The sequence below is a fragment of the Chiloscyllium plagiosum genome, chromosome 9 (genome assembly GCF_004010195.1).
Source record: "Chiloscyllium plagiosum isolate BGI_BamShark_2017 chromosome 9, ASM401019v2, whole genome shotgun sequence".
NCBI lineage: Eukaryota > Metazoa > Chordata > Chondrichthyes > Orectolobiformes > Hemiscylliidae > Chiloscyllium > Chiloscyllium plagiosum.
In genome coordinates, this window is record NC_057718.1 from 10,113,653 (window position 1) to 10,129,317 (window position 15,665).

The 15,665-nt window shown below is 43.7% G+C and overlaps 1 protein-coding gene across 2 annotated transcripts in view; it reads right to left on the minus strand.

Annotated features, from left to right (window-relative positions):
• arfgef3 (ARFGEF family member 3) overlaps positions 1-15,665 on the minus strand; it is a 152,313-nt gene that overhangs the window by 6,139 nt on the left and 130,509 nt on the right. The window contains exons 30-34 of one of the 2 annotated variants that reach the window (XM_043695352.1): positions 14,611-14,713; positions 11,881-12,012; positions 10,212-10,342; positions 7,702-7,710; positions 2,964-4,185 (exon numbers count right to left, since the gene is read on the minus strand). In XM_043695352.1, coding sequence (XP_043551287.1) covers positions 2,964-4,185; positions 7,702-7,710; positions 10,212-10,342; positions 11,881-12,012; positions 14,611-14,713 — 1,597 coding nt within the window. The remainder of the gene's footprint in view (positions 1-2,963; positions 4,186-7,701; positions 7,711-10,211; positions 10,343-11,880; positions 12,013-14,610; positions 14,714-15,665) is intronic. The other variant, XM_043695353.1, reaches the window with a different exon arrangement.

The window sequence follows — 15,665 nt, forward strand, 5'->3', positions numbered from 1 at the left end:
AGACTCCACACACAAGTTCCCTATGCTATCCCTGATCGGCCGTACTCTTTCTTTGACCATTCTCTTATTCCTCACATAAGTGTAAATGCCTTTGTGTTCTCCCTAATCTGTTCTGCCAAGCCTTTTTCGTGCCCCCTCCTGGCTCTCGTCAGACCATTTCTGAGCTCCTTCCTTGCCTGCCAGTACTCATCCAGATGCCTTTTAAATGCTGTCATTGTACCAGCCTCCACCACTTCCTCTGGCAGCTCATTCCATACACGTACCACCCTCTGTGTGAAAAAGTTGGCCCGTAGGTCCATTTCAAACCTTTCCCCTCTCACCCTAAACCTATGCCCTCTAGTACTGGACTCCCCCAACCCAGGGGAAGAACCTTATCTACTTTACTTATCCATGCCCCTCATGATTTTGTAAACCTCTAGGTCACCCCTCAGCCTCTGACACTCCAGGGAAAACAGCCCCAGCCTATTCAGCTTCTAACTATAGCTCAAACCCTCCATCCCTGGCAACATACTTGTAAATCTTCTCTCCGTGTACATTCTGTTAGTGTGTTTAGTTCAACCTTCAGCTTTCATTTTTCGAGACAGGAAGCCCAACCTCCAGGTAGTATTATCCCTGTAAATCTTCCTATTTTTCCCTCTCCAGTATCACTTTTATAAAACAGCAACTAGAATTGTTCACAGTCCTCCAAGTATGGTCTGATCAAGGTCTGATACATGTTTACTGCAACTTCAATGCGCTCTCCTCAGAAATAAACCCTTGCACTTGTTTTGATTGGGTTTTTTTTTAGTAAGGCTTTGTTAACTGGAGAATCGAATGAGTGAGGTGGAAGAGTATGGAGTTATCTTTAACGTAATCTGCCCACTAAGAAAGTGATGGGAGAGGGTACAACTGGTTTTACACGTTAATGGTACATGCCATTGAAGGCAATGGTGGAGTGGGTAATGAGACCAAGAAGCTCCCTACACCCACCCAGTGAGTTATTTTCACAGTGCCCCCTGAAGCTGGGACAGAATGAGGGAGAAAAGCCCAGTACATTCTGTAATGGCCGCCACTGACAGGAAGGGTTACAGGAACAAAGAGAGCAAGTTTGTAATCGATCCAAGATGGTGGTGCAGCAGGATGCTTCAGCCAGAGCCCGTCTGCTCCATCCATTTTGTTTTCTTTATTTTTCTCTTTTCTTGTTTGTGTTTTTTTTTCTCTTATCTCTCTTTTATCTCAGAGAAGATGTCCTGAGCTTTGGCCTTAGCACAGACCCAGCCTGATGGTGATCTCCCAGCCTGGTGTAGCGGTCTCCTGCCCCCTGTAGTGATCTTTGTGCCCAGCGTTATAGTCCTGGCCCATAGTGAAGCCCTGAACATTCTGGAGTCAAGGCACGGCATGGGCTGGACGCTCAATGTCAGCTTGGACTGGATTGGAAGGACTGGTGTGTGGACTTCTTATTTCCCCATTTTCTAAGCTACTGCTGCGCTCTGCAATGCTGGACTTCTTATTTCTTTATCTTTTTTTCCCTAAGAACTTGTACTGTAGAATCTGTACCTATTGCTTGACCTTATACCTTAGATGGTGTTGTAAGTGCTGACTTGCAAGCCTTTCACTGTACTCACCTGAATATGTAACAGTAAAGCTAATTCAACCCCCCAGTTGTGCATAAGCGCTTGTTACAGACTGCACCACTGCCAGCCCATGAGCAACTGTTCCTGATGCTGGTGGCAGGATGAAATTTTCCTACATCTGAATTACTAGAGAAGGAAATGTGGACTTTAACGACTTGTTTGCATCTGTGTTTGATTATGCTAGTCTGATCACCGATCCTTCTTTATTGCTTGACTGAGGAACTAGTGAGTCAGATGTTATCTTTACTCCACAAAGGATCCTTCAAAGATATACATATAAGTTCTAAGATGTTTAAATTTGTGTGAGTAAACTGCTTAAGTTTAGAACTACGGTTATCTTTGTCAAAAACAGAAATTGCTGGAAAAGCTCAGCGTCTGTGGAGAGAAATCGGAGTTCACATATCGGGTTGAATGACCCTTCCTCTGATCTGAAGTAAATTGGGTGAATAAGGTATATCAAAATCCAACGCAATTTTATCAGGCTCAAACCCCCTGCATAAAGTATCAGCTAACTTGCCACAATTTATATTAAATGAGACCATGAAAATAAGCAAAATAAATATGTCTTACATGGCACTGTCTTATGAAGTTTACGCGTGCACCCACTAGAGCTTAGAAGGATGAGAGGAGATCTAATTGAGGTATATAAGATGTTAAAGGGGATTGACAAAGTTAATGTAGAGAGAGTGTTTCCTTGTGGGGACATCTAGAATGAATGGACATAGTTTTAGGATAAGGGGTAGCAGATTTAAAACAGAGATTAGTGGGAATTACTTCTTTCAAAGGGTTATGAATCTGTGGAATTCACTATCCCAGAGGGTAGTGGACATTGGGGCATTGAATAAGTTTAAGATGAGATCCCAACAAGTTCACACTGACCCTCCAAAGAGCAACCCACCCAGACCCATTCCCTTACATTCACCCCTGACTAATGCATCTAACACTATGGGCAATTTAGAATGACCAATTCACCTGAATTGCACATCTTTGGACTGTGGGAGGAAACCGGAGCACCTGGAGGAAACCCATGCAGGCATGGGGAGAATGTGCAAACTCCGCACAGACAATCACCCGAGGCTGGAATTGAACCCAGGTCCCTGGTGCTGTGAGGTAGCAGTGCTAACCACTGAGCCACCGTGCCGCCCACAATTATGGTATAACATAATACAAGAGGAGCTTTCGAAAGGGAACTGGATAAGGTCTCGAAGGAGGAAGAGGTGATTTGGAGAAAGAGCAGAAGGAGTAGGGCCTATACTTCGAGACAACCTGTACAGACCAGCTGGGCTGAATGGCCTGTTCCCGTACTGCTTGGGACGTCCTGTGAAATGCAACATTCGGAGAGGAACTTACCTGCATCTGGGCCTCGGTGTCGCGCACAGAGACGCTGTGGGAGCTGACAGTGGATCCGGAGCGAGGTCGTTTTTCCAGTCGGAGCAGCTCGGGGCCTGCGCTTAGCGAATGCCTCATCTGGCCCTGGTCCAGCAGCTGCTGGGGCCTCTGGAGAGGGGAATCCGGGCATCTCCCCAATGCCACCTCCCCCTTCTCTACCTTCCCCTCCTTGACTAACGTGGCCAGGTTATGCTGCTGCAGCTGCTGCTGCTGTTTGCGCTTCTTGTATTCAAAGACGAGCTTGTTGATGGTTTTGTCAGTTGCAATGGTGTAGATCTTGTTGCCAGCGCTCTCCCACCACTCCTTCTTCCGGCCTTGCTCCTTCTTCTCCATGTTGGGGCTCAAGGGAGCGCTGCTGGGCCCTTTCAGTTTCCCTTCCTCCAGCTCTTTCACGTGGTACCTGGTGCCATCTTCTGAAGGGGTATCTTTGCCTGACATGCCGCCAGTGGACGGGGTGGATCCTTCGGAGTAGCAGGAGGGCAGAAAGAAGAGGGGGTCACCCCTCAGCGCTGGGGGCTCCTCTGCCAAGCACTCCAGGTCAAGGTGCATCTGGATGTAGTTGTTACAGAGCTCCAGGCACACCTTGTGCAGTCTCTTCACCAACCAGACCCAGTCCACGTTGCTAATCGGCTGAATGCTGAGAGAAGGCACCCTCGCTCGCCACTGCCTCTTCTCCTTTCCCCTCGGTGGGCTGACCTGGGCCGTCTCCTCAAAGATGTCCTCATCCTCCGAGGAGCACTGCTGGGAAGAATCCGAGCTCAGCTCCTCCTCCTCATACAGGATCTTCTTGACCTGCTCGGCCGTTATGTTCTCCTGGTTGGTCATAATGGCGGATACCAAAGCCTGGAAGTAAATGTTGAAGCTCATGGCTGACTGGCGGTAGAGGTTGGCAGCCCCTCCCACTCCCGAGACTTTCATCAGTAGGTACTTCAGGCCAGGCCTCGTGTCGAACTCCCTGGCCGTTCGGTAAGAGTCCAGCAGCAGGTCAAATATGACAGCCAGGTTCTGCATGGAGATGTACCTCAGGAAGCTGGCCGGCCTGGTCTCTCCAAAGTTAACGGTTCGGTCTGAGGCCTCGCTCGGTGTAGGGCCTTTGACAAACTCTTCGAGCAGGACGTCATAGAGGTTTTGAAGTAACACTTGATGGGACAGCAAACTCACCACTATTGTCCGGAATGGGATTCTGTGGATCAAAAGAGAAAGGTTTAGACAGCTGGACACACAGAGTAATGAATACAAGAGACAGTATGAGTTTTGTTTCATAGTCAACCTTTATTGCTAATTGTACCTTGAGAAGGTGGCAGTGAACTGCCCCCATTTACCACTGCAGTCCTTTGGTTGTGGGTATGCCACCAGTACCATTAGGGAGGGAGTTCCAAGGCTTTGATCCAGTGACACTGGAGGAATGGATATATTTCCAACGAATGGCTTGGACGGAACTTTCAGGCAGTATCTGCTACCCTTGTCCTTCTAGATGGTTGAGATGGGGGACTGGTCTGTGTGTGCGAATGCACATTCAAGTCCATTTGCATGAGTGTGTGTGTGACTGCATATTTGAGTGTGGGCGCAGTCTGTTTAAGGCTGTGTGTTTGGCAGTGTTAAATTTTTTTTTTACACAAGTGCTTGTGAGTTGTGTGTTAGCGAGTCCACAGATGTGCATGTAATAGTTGTGTGTTTGTGAGACTGCGTGTTTGTGTGTGCTTGACAGTTTGTGAGGACTGAAGGTAGACCTTCTGAGAAGATGATGCTGATGCCAATTTTAAGAGGAAGGGAGATAGTACATGAGGGGAGTGAACAATTTCAGAAGCAGTTAGCACAGAGACCGGGAAATGAGCAATGGGCTTCAATATTTAAACAACTAAATGCAAAATATCATGTAAGAGGACTGCTTCTGAGAGAATCAGTGATTATATTGTTGGTATTACTGCATCGGTTAAGCACTCTGAACGTGTTAAAATGTTAAAGGTGCTATGTAAATGAACATTGTTGGTATATGGCATATCATTGGGCTGATGGGATAACTCTCTCAGAGGTTCACTGTCCCTCCTATCCTGTGGACACACATGCAGTCAGCACTGAAATAAACCTTGCATTTATATAGCACTATTGATAGCAACTGGACATTAACATGCCTGTGGCCTCAACGGTATTCCAGCTGAGGCCTACAAAGATACTGGATTTTCGTCGGATTCAGGCACTCATCAAGAACTCCCCCTTTCCCCAGTCCACGTCAGAAATGAAACTCTCTTGTGCTGTGGAATGTATTAAGGATTTTTCCTCTTAATTATAGCAGGGAAAATCCTGACCTGCATTCTTCTGAACCTGGTCTGTTCCTGTGGGAGAGGAAATGCTGCCAGTGACCTTCCAGGGGAATTTCCAACATAGTCTTTGCTGTCAATCCAAGAAAGATGTGAAGAACAACATTTGGAACTGTTCATTATGTTCATCAATGTGACCAAAGCATTTGAGTAAATTACCAGGCTATATGCATTGTTCTAGAGTGATTTGAATATCTAAGAAACTTCTTCAAATTCCTGTAACTGCAGCTTGATGGTCGTATTGCAAGTGGGCATTCTGAAACAAATGCTTTCAATATCTGACTGATGTCAGGCAAACGTGTGTGATCAGCTCCCTTAATAATTACAGTCAACGTATCAGTGATTATTCACCTCATCAAAGATCAACTATCCTCTGGCGTGACTGTTAAGTACCACCTTTAGCCTATGTCACCTCCATGCCAATACTAAATTGTCCACTATTGACATACATAATCAACAGCGTACAGGTGACTGCAGTGTCATTAACACTTAGTCAAAAAAGTGTGGTGCTGGAAAAGCACAGCAGGTCAAGCAGCACCGAAGGGCTGGAGAATCGACATTTTGGGCATGAGCCCTTCAGATTCCTGATGAAGGGCTTACGCCTGAAACACGACTCTCCTCCTTGGATACTGCCTGACCTGCTGTGCTTTTCCAGCACCCCACTTTTTTGACTCTGACTCTCCAGCATCTGCAGTCCTCACTTTTTCCATTAACACTTTGTACCAAGTTTGTAAAGCCCCTCTCGATCCCTTTAATTGTGCGTCTGAAGTATTTGGTTCAGTCCTTGGATGTTGCCAAAACAAAACTAATTTTAAACCAGGCCTGGTCACTCAAATAGTCCATCTTCTGCGTATGTTGAAGGAGGGAGTCTGGCATATGTTGAGCTTTTCCCACACCTTGGTAGCCGCCCGTATCAAAAGGCCATCGGTGATGAGGAGATCCGGCAATGGATGGGTTTTGCCAGCTCGATGTTCTATAGGTTACAGGTGTGACTTATTTACAACAAGGTCCACCATATACAGCAATATACAGAGCAATATTCAGCACTACAGTCCTGTACTACAGTGAGATCTGGAATATGACAGAGAGTATTGGAGAAAGTCCGCCAGCAATGTGTACACGGCATTCTCCAGATTCATTAGGACAACTACTAAACAAATGCTAAGGTCCTTCTTGAAGCCAGCTTCACAAACGTTCTGGCAAAACTGCTGTAAAACAAACTATAATCGACTAGAAACTGTGCCCCCCCCCCCCCCCCAAGATCCTGTTTCCTCATCCCTGCAGTGGTTCTCTGAAGCTCTCCAGAAGGGCTGACTACATTGACAGCAGCGACTAGGAGGAGCTCACGACCAATCAATCATTCAAAATGGTGACACAACTTGTCCATCAACCCTTTGAGTCCAAACACCACAAAGATGAGGTAGGGGGACAGCAGAGAAGGAAGGAAATCTGAGAAAATCCTGCATTCCAGAGAGAGACACTACTTCATGGGACCTCCTCCCCATGGTGCCCAAAGATCTGTGTGTTCAGAACCGGACCGATCACTCACATGAAGACCCACAGCAGCAACTCACAACCCTGTGGAGACATCAACTTCAAATTGGGGGAACAGCTGACAATGACCAGATAATCAGATAATCTCTTTCCCAGCGATATTGATAAGGGATAAATATTGGCATAGACACCAGGGATGACTCCCCTGTTCTTGGAAATGGTATCTCTGGATCTTCAACATCCACTTGAGCAGGCCAATGGGGGCATCAGTTTGGGATCTGAACGGAAAGGCAGCACCTCCAACAGTGTAGCACTCCTCTGGCACTGCATCGGAGTGACAGCCTTGGTTTTTGCACTGGAGTCTCGGAGCTGGAATCCGAAATGAGAATCTTTCTGCTACGGAAGCCAGAACTATACTCTATGACCACACATCAAACATTTATTCCTCTCCACCTCTCCAGGAAAAAAATCTTATTGACGCACAGAGGCCCAACCTCCATTTCGTAACTGATTTATTTTCTTTTTAAAATTGTGCACCTTCTACACAAGTTCATTTGGTAAGACCACTCAAACATCCAATTAAATGTCAACTTGGGTGTGTACCGAAACACATCAAAAATCAGGAGAGGAACAAAATATTATCGAGGTGTGTGGCTTTTAGGTTTTCTAAAATGGTGTCCCTTTGAAATATGTGTCCCTTTCCCTATCCACCTCGATGTATTTTGTATTGAATACAAAGTGTGTACAAATAGAAGAAATGGAGCAGCCTGAGTGACTAATATAGAAACAAGAAGCAGGAATTACTCTGTCAGACAACAGCATCACAGCATCATTACTTCAAACTGAAGCAAGATCATGACCCAATGTAATTAAAATAAAATGCTTACCCTATTTTTCTGTTCGACGTCAAGCATGGGGAGAAAGAAGCAAGAGGAGGAAAGTTAGTGCAGTCTGAACAGGAGGAATATTAAACACCAGCAGAAGGTTAAACACTGATTGACATGAGGAAAGATTGAACACAGGATTAAACCCTGGGGATGAGGAGAAGAATGTAATACTGGACACCAGCAGGAAGATCAAATACTAAAGGTTGGAGAAACAAAATACAAACTGAATAAGGAAAAATGCCTAGCACTTGACACTAAAAGAAGATTAAACACCACTTGATATTGCAAATGCAGAGTGTATGTAAAAAGAAATCAGTAATCATCCTTTCTAACTTGCACCTTTTCTTGTTTAAATACAGATGAACAATGAAATAATTGAAGGATGTAGCTTAGAATGGATGTTTGAGACAGGACAGAGAAAGCAGCAATAATAATAATGAATACATAATAATATAAAATTAAATATTACATTAAAATTATCTTATTAAAAAGTGTAATAATACAATGTGATATAATTTTAAATTTAATAGAAATCAGGAATTCCCATTTGAATGAAAGATTCATTAGTGGGTTTTGAGAAGATTTGTAGCTCAGGTTGAGGTTCTGAATGTAGATTTGCTCGCTGAGCTGGAAAGTTTATTATTGTCACATGTACCCAGATACAGCAACAGGTTTTACTTTGCATGCAGTAGAGGCATTTATAAGGCATTTCATACCTTATAAAGTGCATTAGGGTAATAGTGAGGAATACAATGTTACAGCTGCAGAGAAGGTGCACAGAGATCGAGATCAACATTAAAATTTGAGAGGTCCATGAGAAATTAGAAGAGTTTAGATGATTATTATGACAATTGTAAAAATACTCTAGTTCATGGCTCATTTTATTAATTTAACTTAAAATTTAGTTGAAGTAGTTTAATGTTTAAGCTGGAAATTAAAGTGTGAAATTCAGGATAGACATTAGGGCCTGAATTTGCGTTAAGACAGAGAGGATGCCATATGCAGTCAGAAGGGCCTGAATCCAGATATTCCTGCCCCAAAGACAACCCTCACCATTTTCACAGCAGGGGGAGCAGGAGCAGGTTTGCACTGTAATTAACATGTCTGTGGTTAAAGGGCATCTTTAAGGTGTCTTCAGTTAGATCCAATTTTTGGTGGTGGGAAGTTCAAATCATGACTAATGAGCTTTCAATGTGTTAGGACAAGCTATTATCTTGCCAGACTCTCTTTCAGGAAGCAGGAACCCATTTGGAAAATAAGACACCCTTTTGGATATGATCCTGAGACACCTTTGGAACATCTTTGGGAGAAATCAGGTGTCTTTGAGATTGGTGAAAGTCAGTGTGAATGTGCACAGAAAATGAATAAGAGCATTGGAATTATCAAGGGAACTTCAAGACATTTAAAACTCCTGCCCTTTGAAGATTTGGGAAAAAAAGTGTCTGCTGGGTTAAAAGAAATAGCTTGTAGTTCCACTCTGTTGATATAAATCTTGTAGGACTAGTTCTAACTGACTGATTTCATGGCCTATCATTGCAGGGTATCTATCAGTTCAGATTTATTAACACATCCAAGTGCTCATCTAGTCTTTGAAGTGGGACTACAAGCACAAGTGCTTGTTTTTACCAGGTATTAAACGGAAGTTAAGTGTGGTAAATGGGATTTTATCATTGAACTTAAGAACTTTATTCAATCTCAGCGTGAACATGGTGGAGGCCTCTCCTACACAAACCCCGTTTGAAAACAAAATCTCTTCTTTTCACACTTTTTGGACTATAATAGTTTCAAAACAAAAAATCTTATGCTTCTGATGTATAATTACTATAGGAAATCTACAGGAAAACCTGCAACTCAGGAGCAGCTGCAAGATCCACGCTACTCTCAGTCCACCATCTTTTTTTTATAAAAGTTATTTTTAAAAATGTTCTAAAATTCTACATTGTTTAACCTAGAAACCATGGGAAATAGGAGTATGATAGGCCCTTTGACTCTGCTATACCATTCAATATGTTCATGGCTATAAACCCTTTGATCCCTTTAGTCCTAAGAACGATATCTAACCTTCTTGAATACATTCCAAGATTGTGCTCTAAATGACTTTCTGTGGCAGGGAATTTTACAGTATCTCTTTACAATCTACATTTTCACTACTTCTTATTTTAAAATTTTACTATTTGTTAACAATTCCTATTTCAATTTAATTCAGAGATTTTGCTGCTACTGGGTGTCAGAAAATAACACCCTCTGCTTGTGTAAACCAAAAAGATGCTGAAATTACTTTTACTTTCACAGAGGTCTGTGCTTCTTTCAAGTTAATAAATATTCCAGAACTTGGAATCTTCTGAATTTCAATTGAAATGTTTACCCTTTGCTGCTTTGGTCACTGGAGCAGGATTCAACAATAAACTGTAGCTGGGACTGTAGGGAGGAAGATGCATTGGATGAAGATATCATCTAATAGCCTGTCTATCCATCACCTTCACCAATGGGTGTCCAGGGGTTTTTTTTACCTCTTCTGAGTGTGGCCATTGTGTTTCTCATCCGGTGGGAGTTCGATGATCAACACGCAGGACTGAGCATGCTCAAAACCTTCCCTGTTGCTGGGGGTTTTGGGTGAACACTGGGTGTCCAGCAGAAAGACCTGGAGGAGAAGATTTCAGTCTGATTATAATAAAACAATGAACCACTGGAAAACTGAAACAAGAACAGAAAATGCTGGAGAAACTCAGCGGGTCAGGCAGCATCTGTGGACAGAAGGCAGAGTTAACATTTCAAGTCCAGCCACCCTTCTTCAGATGCTGTTACAGTCAAGTAGCCTGGAAACGTACGGCTTGGAAACAGGCCCTTCAGCCCAACCCATCTAGTCCAACCAGGTTTCCGAAACTCAACTAGTCCCGCTTGCCTGTGTTTAGCTCATATCCCTCTAAACCCTTCCTATCCATGTACCTGTCCAAAAGTCTTCAAGTGTTGTTATTGTAACCCTCCATCACTTCCTCTGGCAGTTCATCCCATACACTGTTGCCCCTTACGTCCCTTTTAAATTTTTCCCCTCTCTCCTTAAACCTATGCCCTCTAGTTTTGAACACCCCTCCCCAGGGGAAAGACCTTATCTATGTCCCTCATGACTATACAAATCTCTATAAACCTCACCCTCTGACTCTTCAAGGAAAGAAGTCCCAGCTTACACAGCCCAGCTCAGAAACATTCCTCCAAAGCCTTAGGAAATTTGCCCGTTCGAAATATTTCCAAAACAACATCAGCCCTAAATTTGCTGAAATACAAAAAAACTAGAGGAGGATTTGACTGTGTCTTTAGGGATTTCAGTCGTGTAGACAGTGAGGAACACTTTATTTGCTCGGGAAGTCTAGGTACAAGGAAATACGTCCTTAAAATGAGTGCCAGTGCCTACAGGAACTGAGTTAGTACAGGCCTCTCTGCAGAAGGTCAGATAGATGTGTGGTGGAAAGCTCACCCACAAAAAAACAGTGGATGGTCATTCAATTAATATTTTTAAATCTGCAATAATTAAGATATTTCCTGCACAAGAGTGGAAAAGGTGCTGGATGGGAAGATGGAGTTAAGGCCTTAAGACCATAAGGTGTAGGAGCAAGCGTAGGTCATTCAGCCCATCGAGTCTCCTCCGCCATTCAGTGAGGATCATGGTTGATCTGATAATCCCCTGCTCCACTTGCCTGCCTTTTCCCCATAGCCCCTCGCTTCTCTTACTGAGTGAACGTCTGTCAATCTTAGCCTTGAAAATAGTTAACAAGCTAGCCTCAACAGCACTCTGCAGTAAAGAGTTCCACAGGTTCACTACCCTCTGAGAGAAGAGATTCCTCCTCAGCTTTGTCTAAGATGCGTGAAATGATGCCCCTCTGGTCCTAGACTCTCCCACAACGGGAAACAATCTTTCCACATCTACTCTGTGAAGCCCCCTAAGAATCTTGTATGTTTTGATAAAGTCACCTCTCATTCCAATGAATACAGTTAAGATAGGGATCTGTTATGATCCCACTGAATGGAGTATCAGACAAGAAGGGCTGAATGGCCTTCTACCAATTCATTTTTAATCCCAGCAAGGTGGAGGTATAAATTCTTTGGCCTGATCCAGGGAATGTTTAGCACCTTTGGCCCACTCTGGCCTGGCCTAGATGAAAAAGGCTCATGTGGGCACAATACCTGCTGTGCCATTGCCCGGATTCTCCAGTACTCTGCCTCTGCGCTGGCAGAATGTGAGGGGGCTGCCACCTTCACCTCGCAAGCATCTCCGCTGAAGCTGTCTGAGCCGCTCTGGAAACAGGCCAGCAGATTCTGAAAGGCAAGGATGAAACAGGGTTAGGAGGACGGTACAATCCAAAACAGCCATGTGGACCATTGAAGAGGACAACACCGGTGTTGACCCACCAACTCCCATTAGGACCACTCGAAGCTCTTCAGGTAACAGTGCGTTGCCACAGGTACAACAGTCAGTCAGGCAGTCAGTGTGTACCAACAACAATTGGTACTCAACTGAATCCTCCTGACAGTTACCTGTGGCTGAGGAAGGATTGAATTGAATTTTATTTCATCCTTTTCACCATTTTAAACATTTCTAAGGATCTCTTTCCTAACATCTTCATCTAACACACCAGCTTTAATTGTTCCCCCCTTTGGGGACCCTGCCTTCAGTTGCCAAGCCCTAAACTCTGAACTCTCTCCCTAAATTGCTTTCTTCCTCAAAGATGATCCTTAAAACCAACTGCATTGACCACTGATTTGGTCATCTGCCTTAAACCAACACTTTACCAGTGTTGGGTGGTTTGGAGTCAATTATTGTTTGGGTAATGCTCCTGTGTAAGTACTACTGGATGTTTTTCTCCACTTGAGATACTTTTTATTCACTTATCCACAGGATGTGGGCTTCACTGGCTGGGCCAGCATTGTTCAATGTAGTCTTGCCCTTCCTAAATGCCCAGAGGGCAGATAAGAGTCAACCACATTGCTATGGGTCTGCAGTCACAGACCAAGCACGGAGGGCAGATCTCCTTCTCTAAAGGGCATGAGTGATCCAGATGGGTTTTTAAATAATTGACAATAGTCCAACATTAACCTCTTAATTCCAGACCTTTACTGAATTCAAATTCCACCATTTGCCAGATTCAAACCCAGGTCCCAAGCACATTACCTGGGTCTCTGGTCTAGCAATAATATCACTAGGCTATCACCTCTCTCAGAAACAACTTGTTGTTATTAATTGAAGTTCCATAGTGTCCCCTGAAATTCCACTGGGAAATGAGTGGGATCACTACAATCCAGTTCCAAATTGGCATTATCCTTTAATGGGTTGACTGCTGTCTTATAGTCTTTAAATATCTCAACTTCCCTTCATCACTGCCCAGACCTTTTCATATTTTACACGGGCCAATCCCATTTACTGCTTACTCCCATGTTCCTTAATATCTCACTGACCTAATCTCACTCTCTCGTTCACCTCCACATAATTTTTTAATACCTGACCCATTCTAATTCCATCTTCTCTCTCACCCCTAGTAGCCTTTTATCTGGTTTCCTCCCACAGCTCAAAGATGTGCAGGTTAGCTGGATTGGCCATGCTAAATTACCCCATAGTGTCCAGGGATGTGCAGGCCAGGTGGGTTAGCCATGGAGAATGCAGGATTACAGGAATAGGGTAGTGGGGTGGGACTGGGAGGGATGCTCTTCAGAGGGCCAGTGTGGACTTGATGGGCTGGATGGCCTGTTTCCACATTTGTAGGGATTCTGTGGTGATGTCATCATCCTTTGCATGCAGAAATGTTTCCAAACCTACTTGTGAAAAGTCTTGATCTAATCTTTGAACCTCATTCTAATCTGAGTGCAGAAATAGTTTTTTCTGTATCTACTACCGCAAGGGTCATACTTTTTAACCTTGTGGACTGTAATGAGAAAAAAAAAAGTTTTAAAACTAGTGTTTTAAAAGATGGCTGCATTGTTTGAAAGTAACCTGAAACTCTTGGCAAGCTTGTTTTAAAAAGCTGTTTGAACAAGCAATAACTAAAGCGATTGCAGATAAACTGGAGTTCAGCGGGTTCAGTATTCAGATGTACCTGGGTGACGAGAAGTTGACTGGTCTATGGACTAGTAACCAGTTGAAGACAAGGGCCTTTCGCCTGCCTATAAATTGCATAAAAATGAGACACTTGCACATTACGCAAATTGGGTCTCAAGTCACTAAACAGTTTGAAACTGGGAACAAGTTTCAGAGAATGGTTTTGATCTTCACTAGCTCAGGTGCTGTCTCTCTGCTCAAGCTCACTTTAACCTGAAGACATCTAGTCAATCCTTTCCTTTAGCATTTGCTGTGATTTTTACCTGGATAAAACAGAGACATTTTACAAGTGAACCAACCACCCAATGCCTCTTGCAAACCAGTGGAAGCATTCGGAAAAGGAAAGCTCAGAAAATAACGTTCACATCAGCAAGAACTAGCGCGATAGAATTTGTGAACAAAGGCTTCTAATCTGTTTTTCCCTCTGTCCAGGAGTTATTTTTTCCCTATCTATAGTTGGAAGCTACATTTTTGTAATTAAATAGTAATTCTTGTTAAATTCGGAAACTGGGTTTTCTGCCAACCTGAGTCTGAAAATCAGTAAATTGGAGAACATTTTGTACTTACTTTCAAATGTTTAACGTTTATGATAAATCTACAAATGGGGGGTGCTTGGTTTCCATCCTGCTACTCCAGTGAGTTGTGACACTACCATATTTCTTCACCTTAATGTCTTGAAACCTTTGATTAAAATATGCCCTCATCTTCTGAATTCCAAGGGGACACAAGCAGAGATTGTGCGACGTAGTTATCATTGACAGTACTGTGTGGCCTCAGCCACTGAACATACACCGTGCCAAAGCATACCGAATTATTGGACCTACCTTCACTGGTTCCAGTGTGACCGTGAAAGCATCTTGTAGGGCGCAACAGGCCAGTCTCCACATTTCATCAGTAAACACAGGGCCAGCTGTGACCAGGACGTACCTGAAACAGAATTACCAGCATAAAGTAGAAAGCAGAACAGCGGAGATGCACAGTCAGGGCAACTCAAAAACCTCACACCGAATCTAACACACAAGCCAGACTCCAGATGGTCATCTGCGAAAATCTCCAAACAAGCATCATGTAAGAGAAATATCAATGAGGATCGCACAGTTATCCAGTGTGACAATGTCACCAACATACTAACGCTGGTACAGGTAAATGCTCTGGGGACATGTGTTCAAGACAGGTGCTAGATATTAAAATCAGCTCATCAATTTGGGATTGGAAGGTAGTCCTGGTTAATCCTGAAACTCTCATTAATGGCTACAGGAACTGATCATCTGCTTCACAAATCCCATCCTTACCTGGTGTGGCCTATGTGACTCCAGACCCACAGCAACATGGATGTCTCTTAGCTACCCTCTGAAATGGCCAAGTAAGCCAGTCAGCTCAAGAGCAATTAGAGATAGGCATCAAGTGCTGGATGTGCCAGAGATCACATCCCACGTAAGAATTTTTAAAAACTTCTAAATCCCTTTCTAACAGCACTGTGGGTGAACCTACACAACCCCTCTTTCAAAACGAGTTGCAGCATATATGTAGATATTTCCTATTCAGCTCCCCCCATTGTGTTGCAAGAGAATAGGGCCCCTCAAAGATCAGCAAAGCGACCTTTGTGTGGAGCCACAGAAAATGGGAGAGATACTAAATGAATATTTTGCGTCAGTATTTACTGTGGAAAAGGATATGGAAGATATAGACTGTAGGGAAATAGATGGTGACATCTTGCAAAATGTTCAGATTACAGAGGAGGAAGTGCTGGATGTCTTGAAATGGTTAAAGGTGGATAAATCCCCAGGACCTGATCAGGTATACCCGAGAACTCTGTGGGAAGCTAGAGAAGTGATTGCTGGGCCTCTTGCTGAGATATTTGTATCATCGATAGTCACAG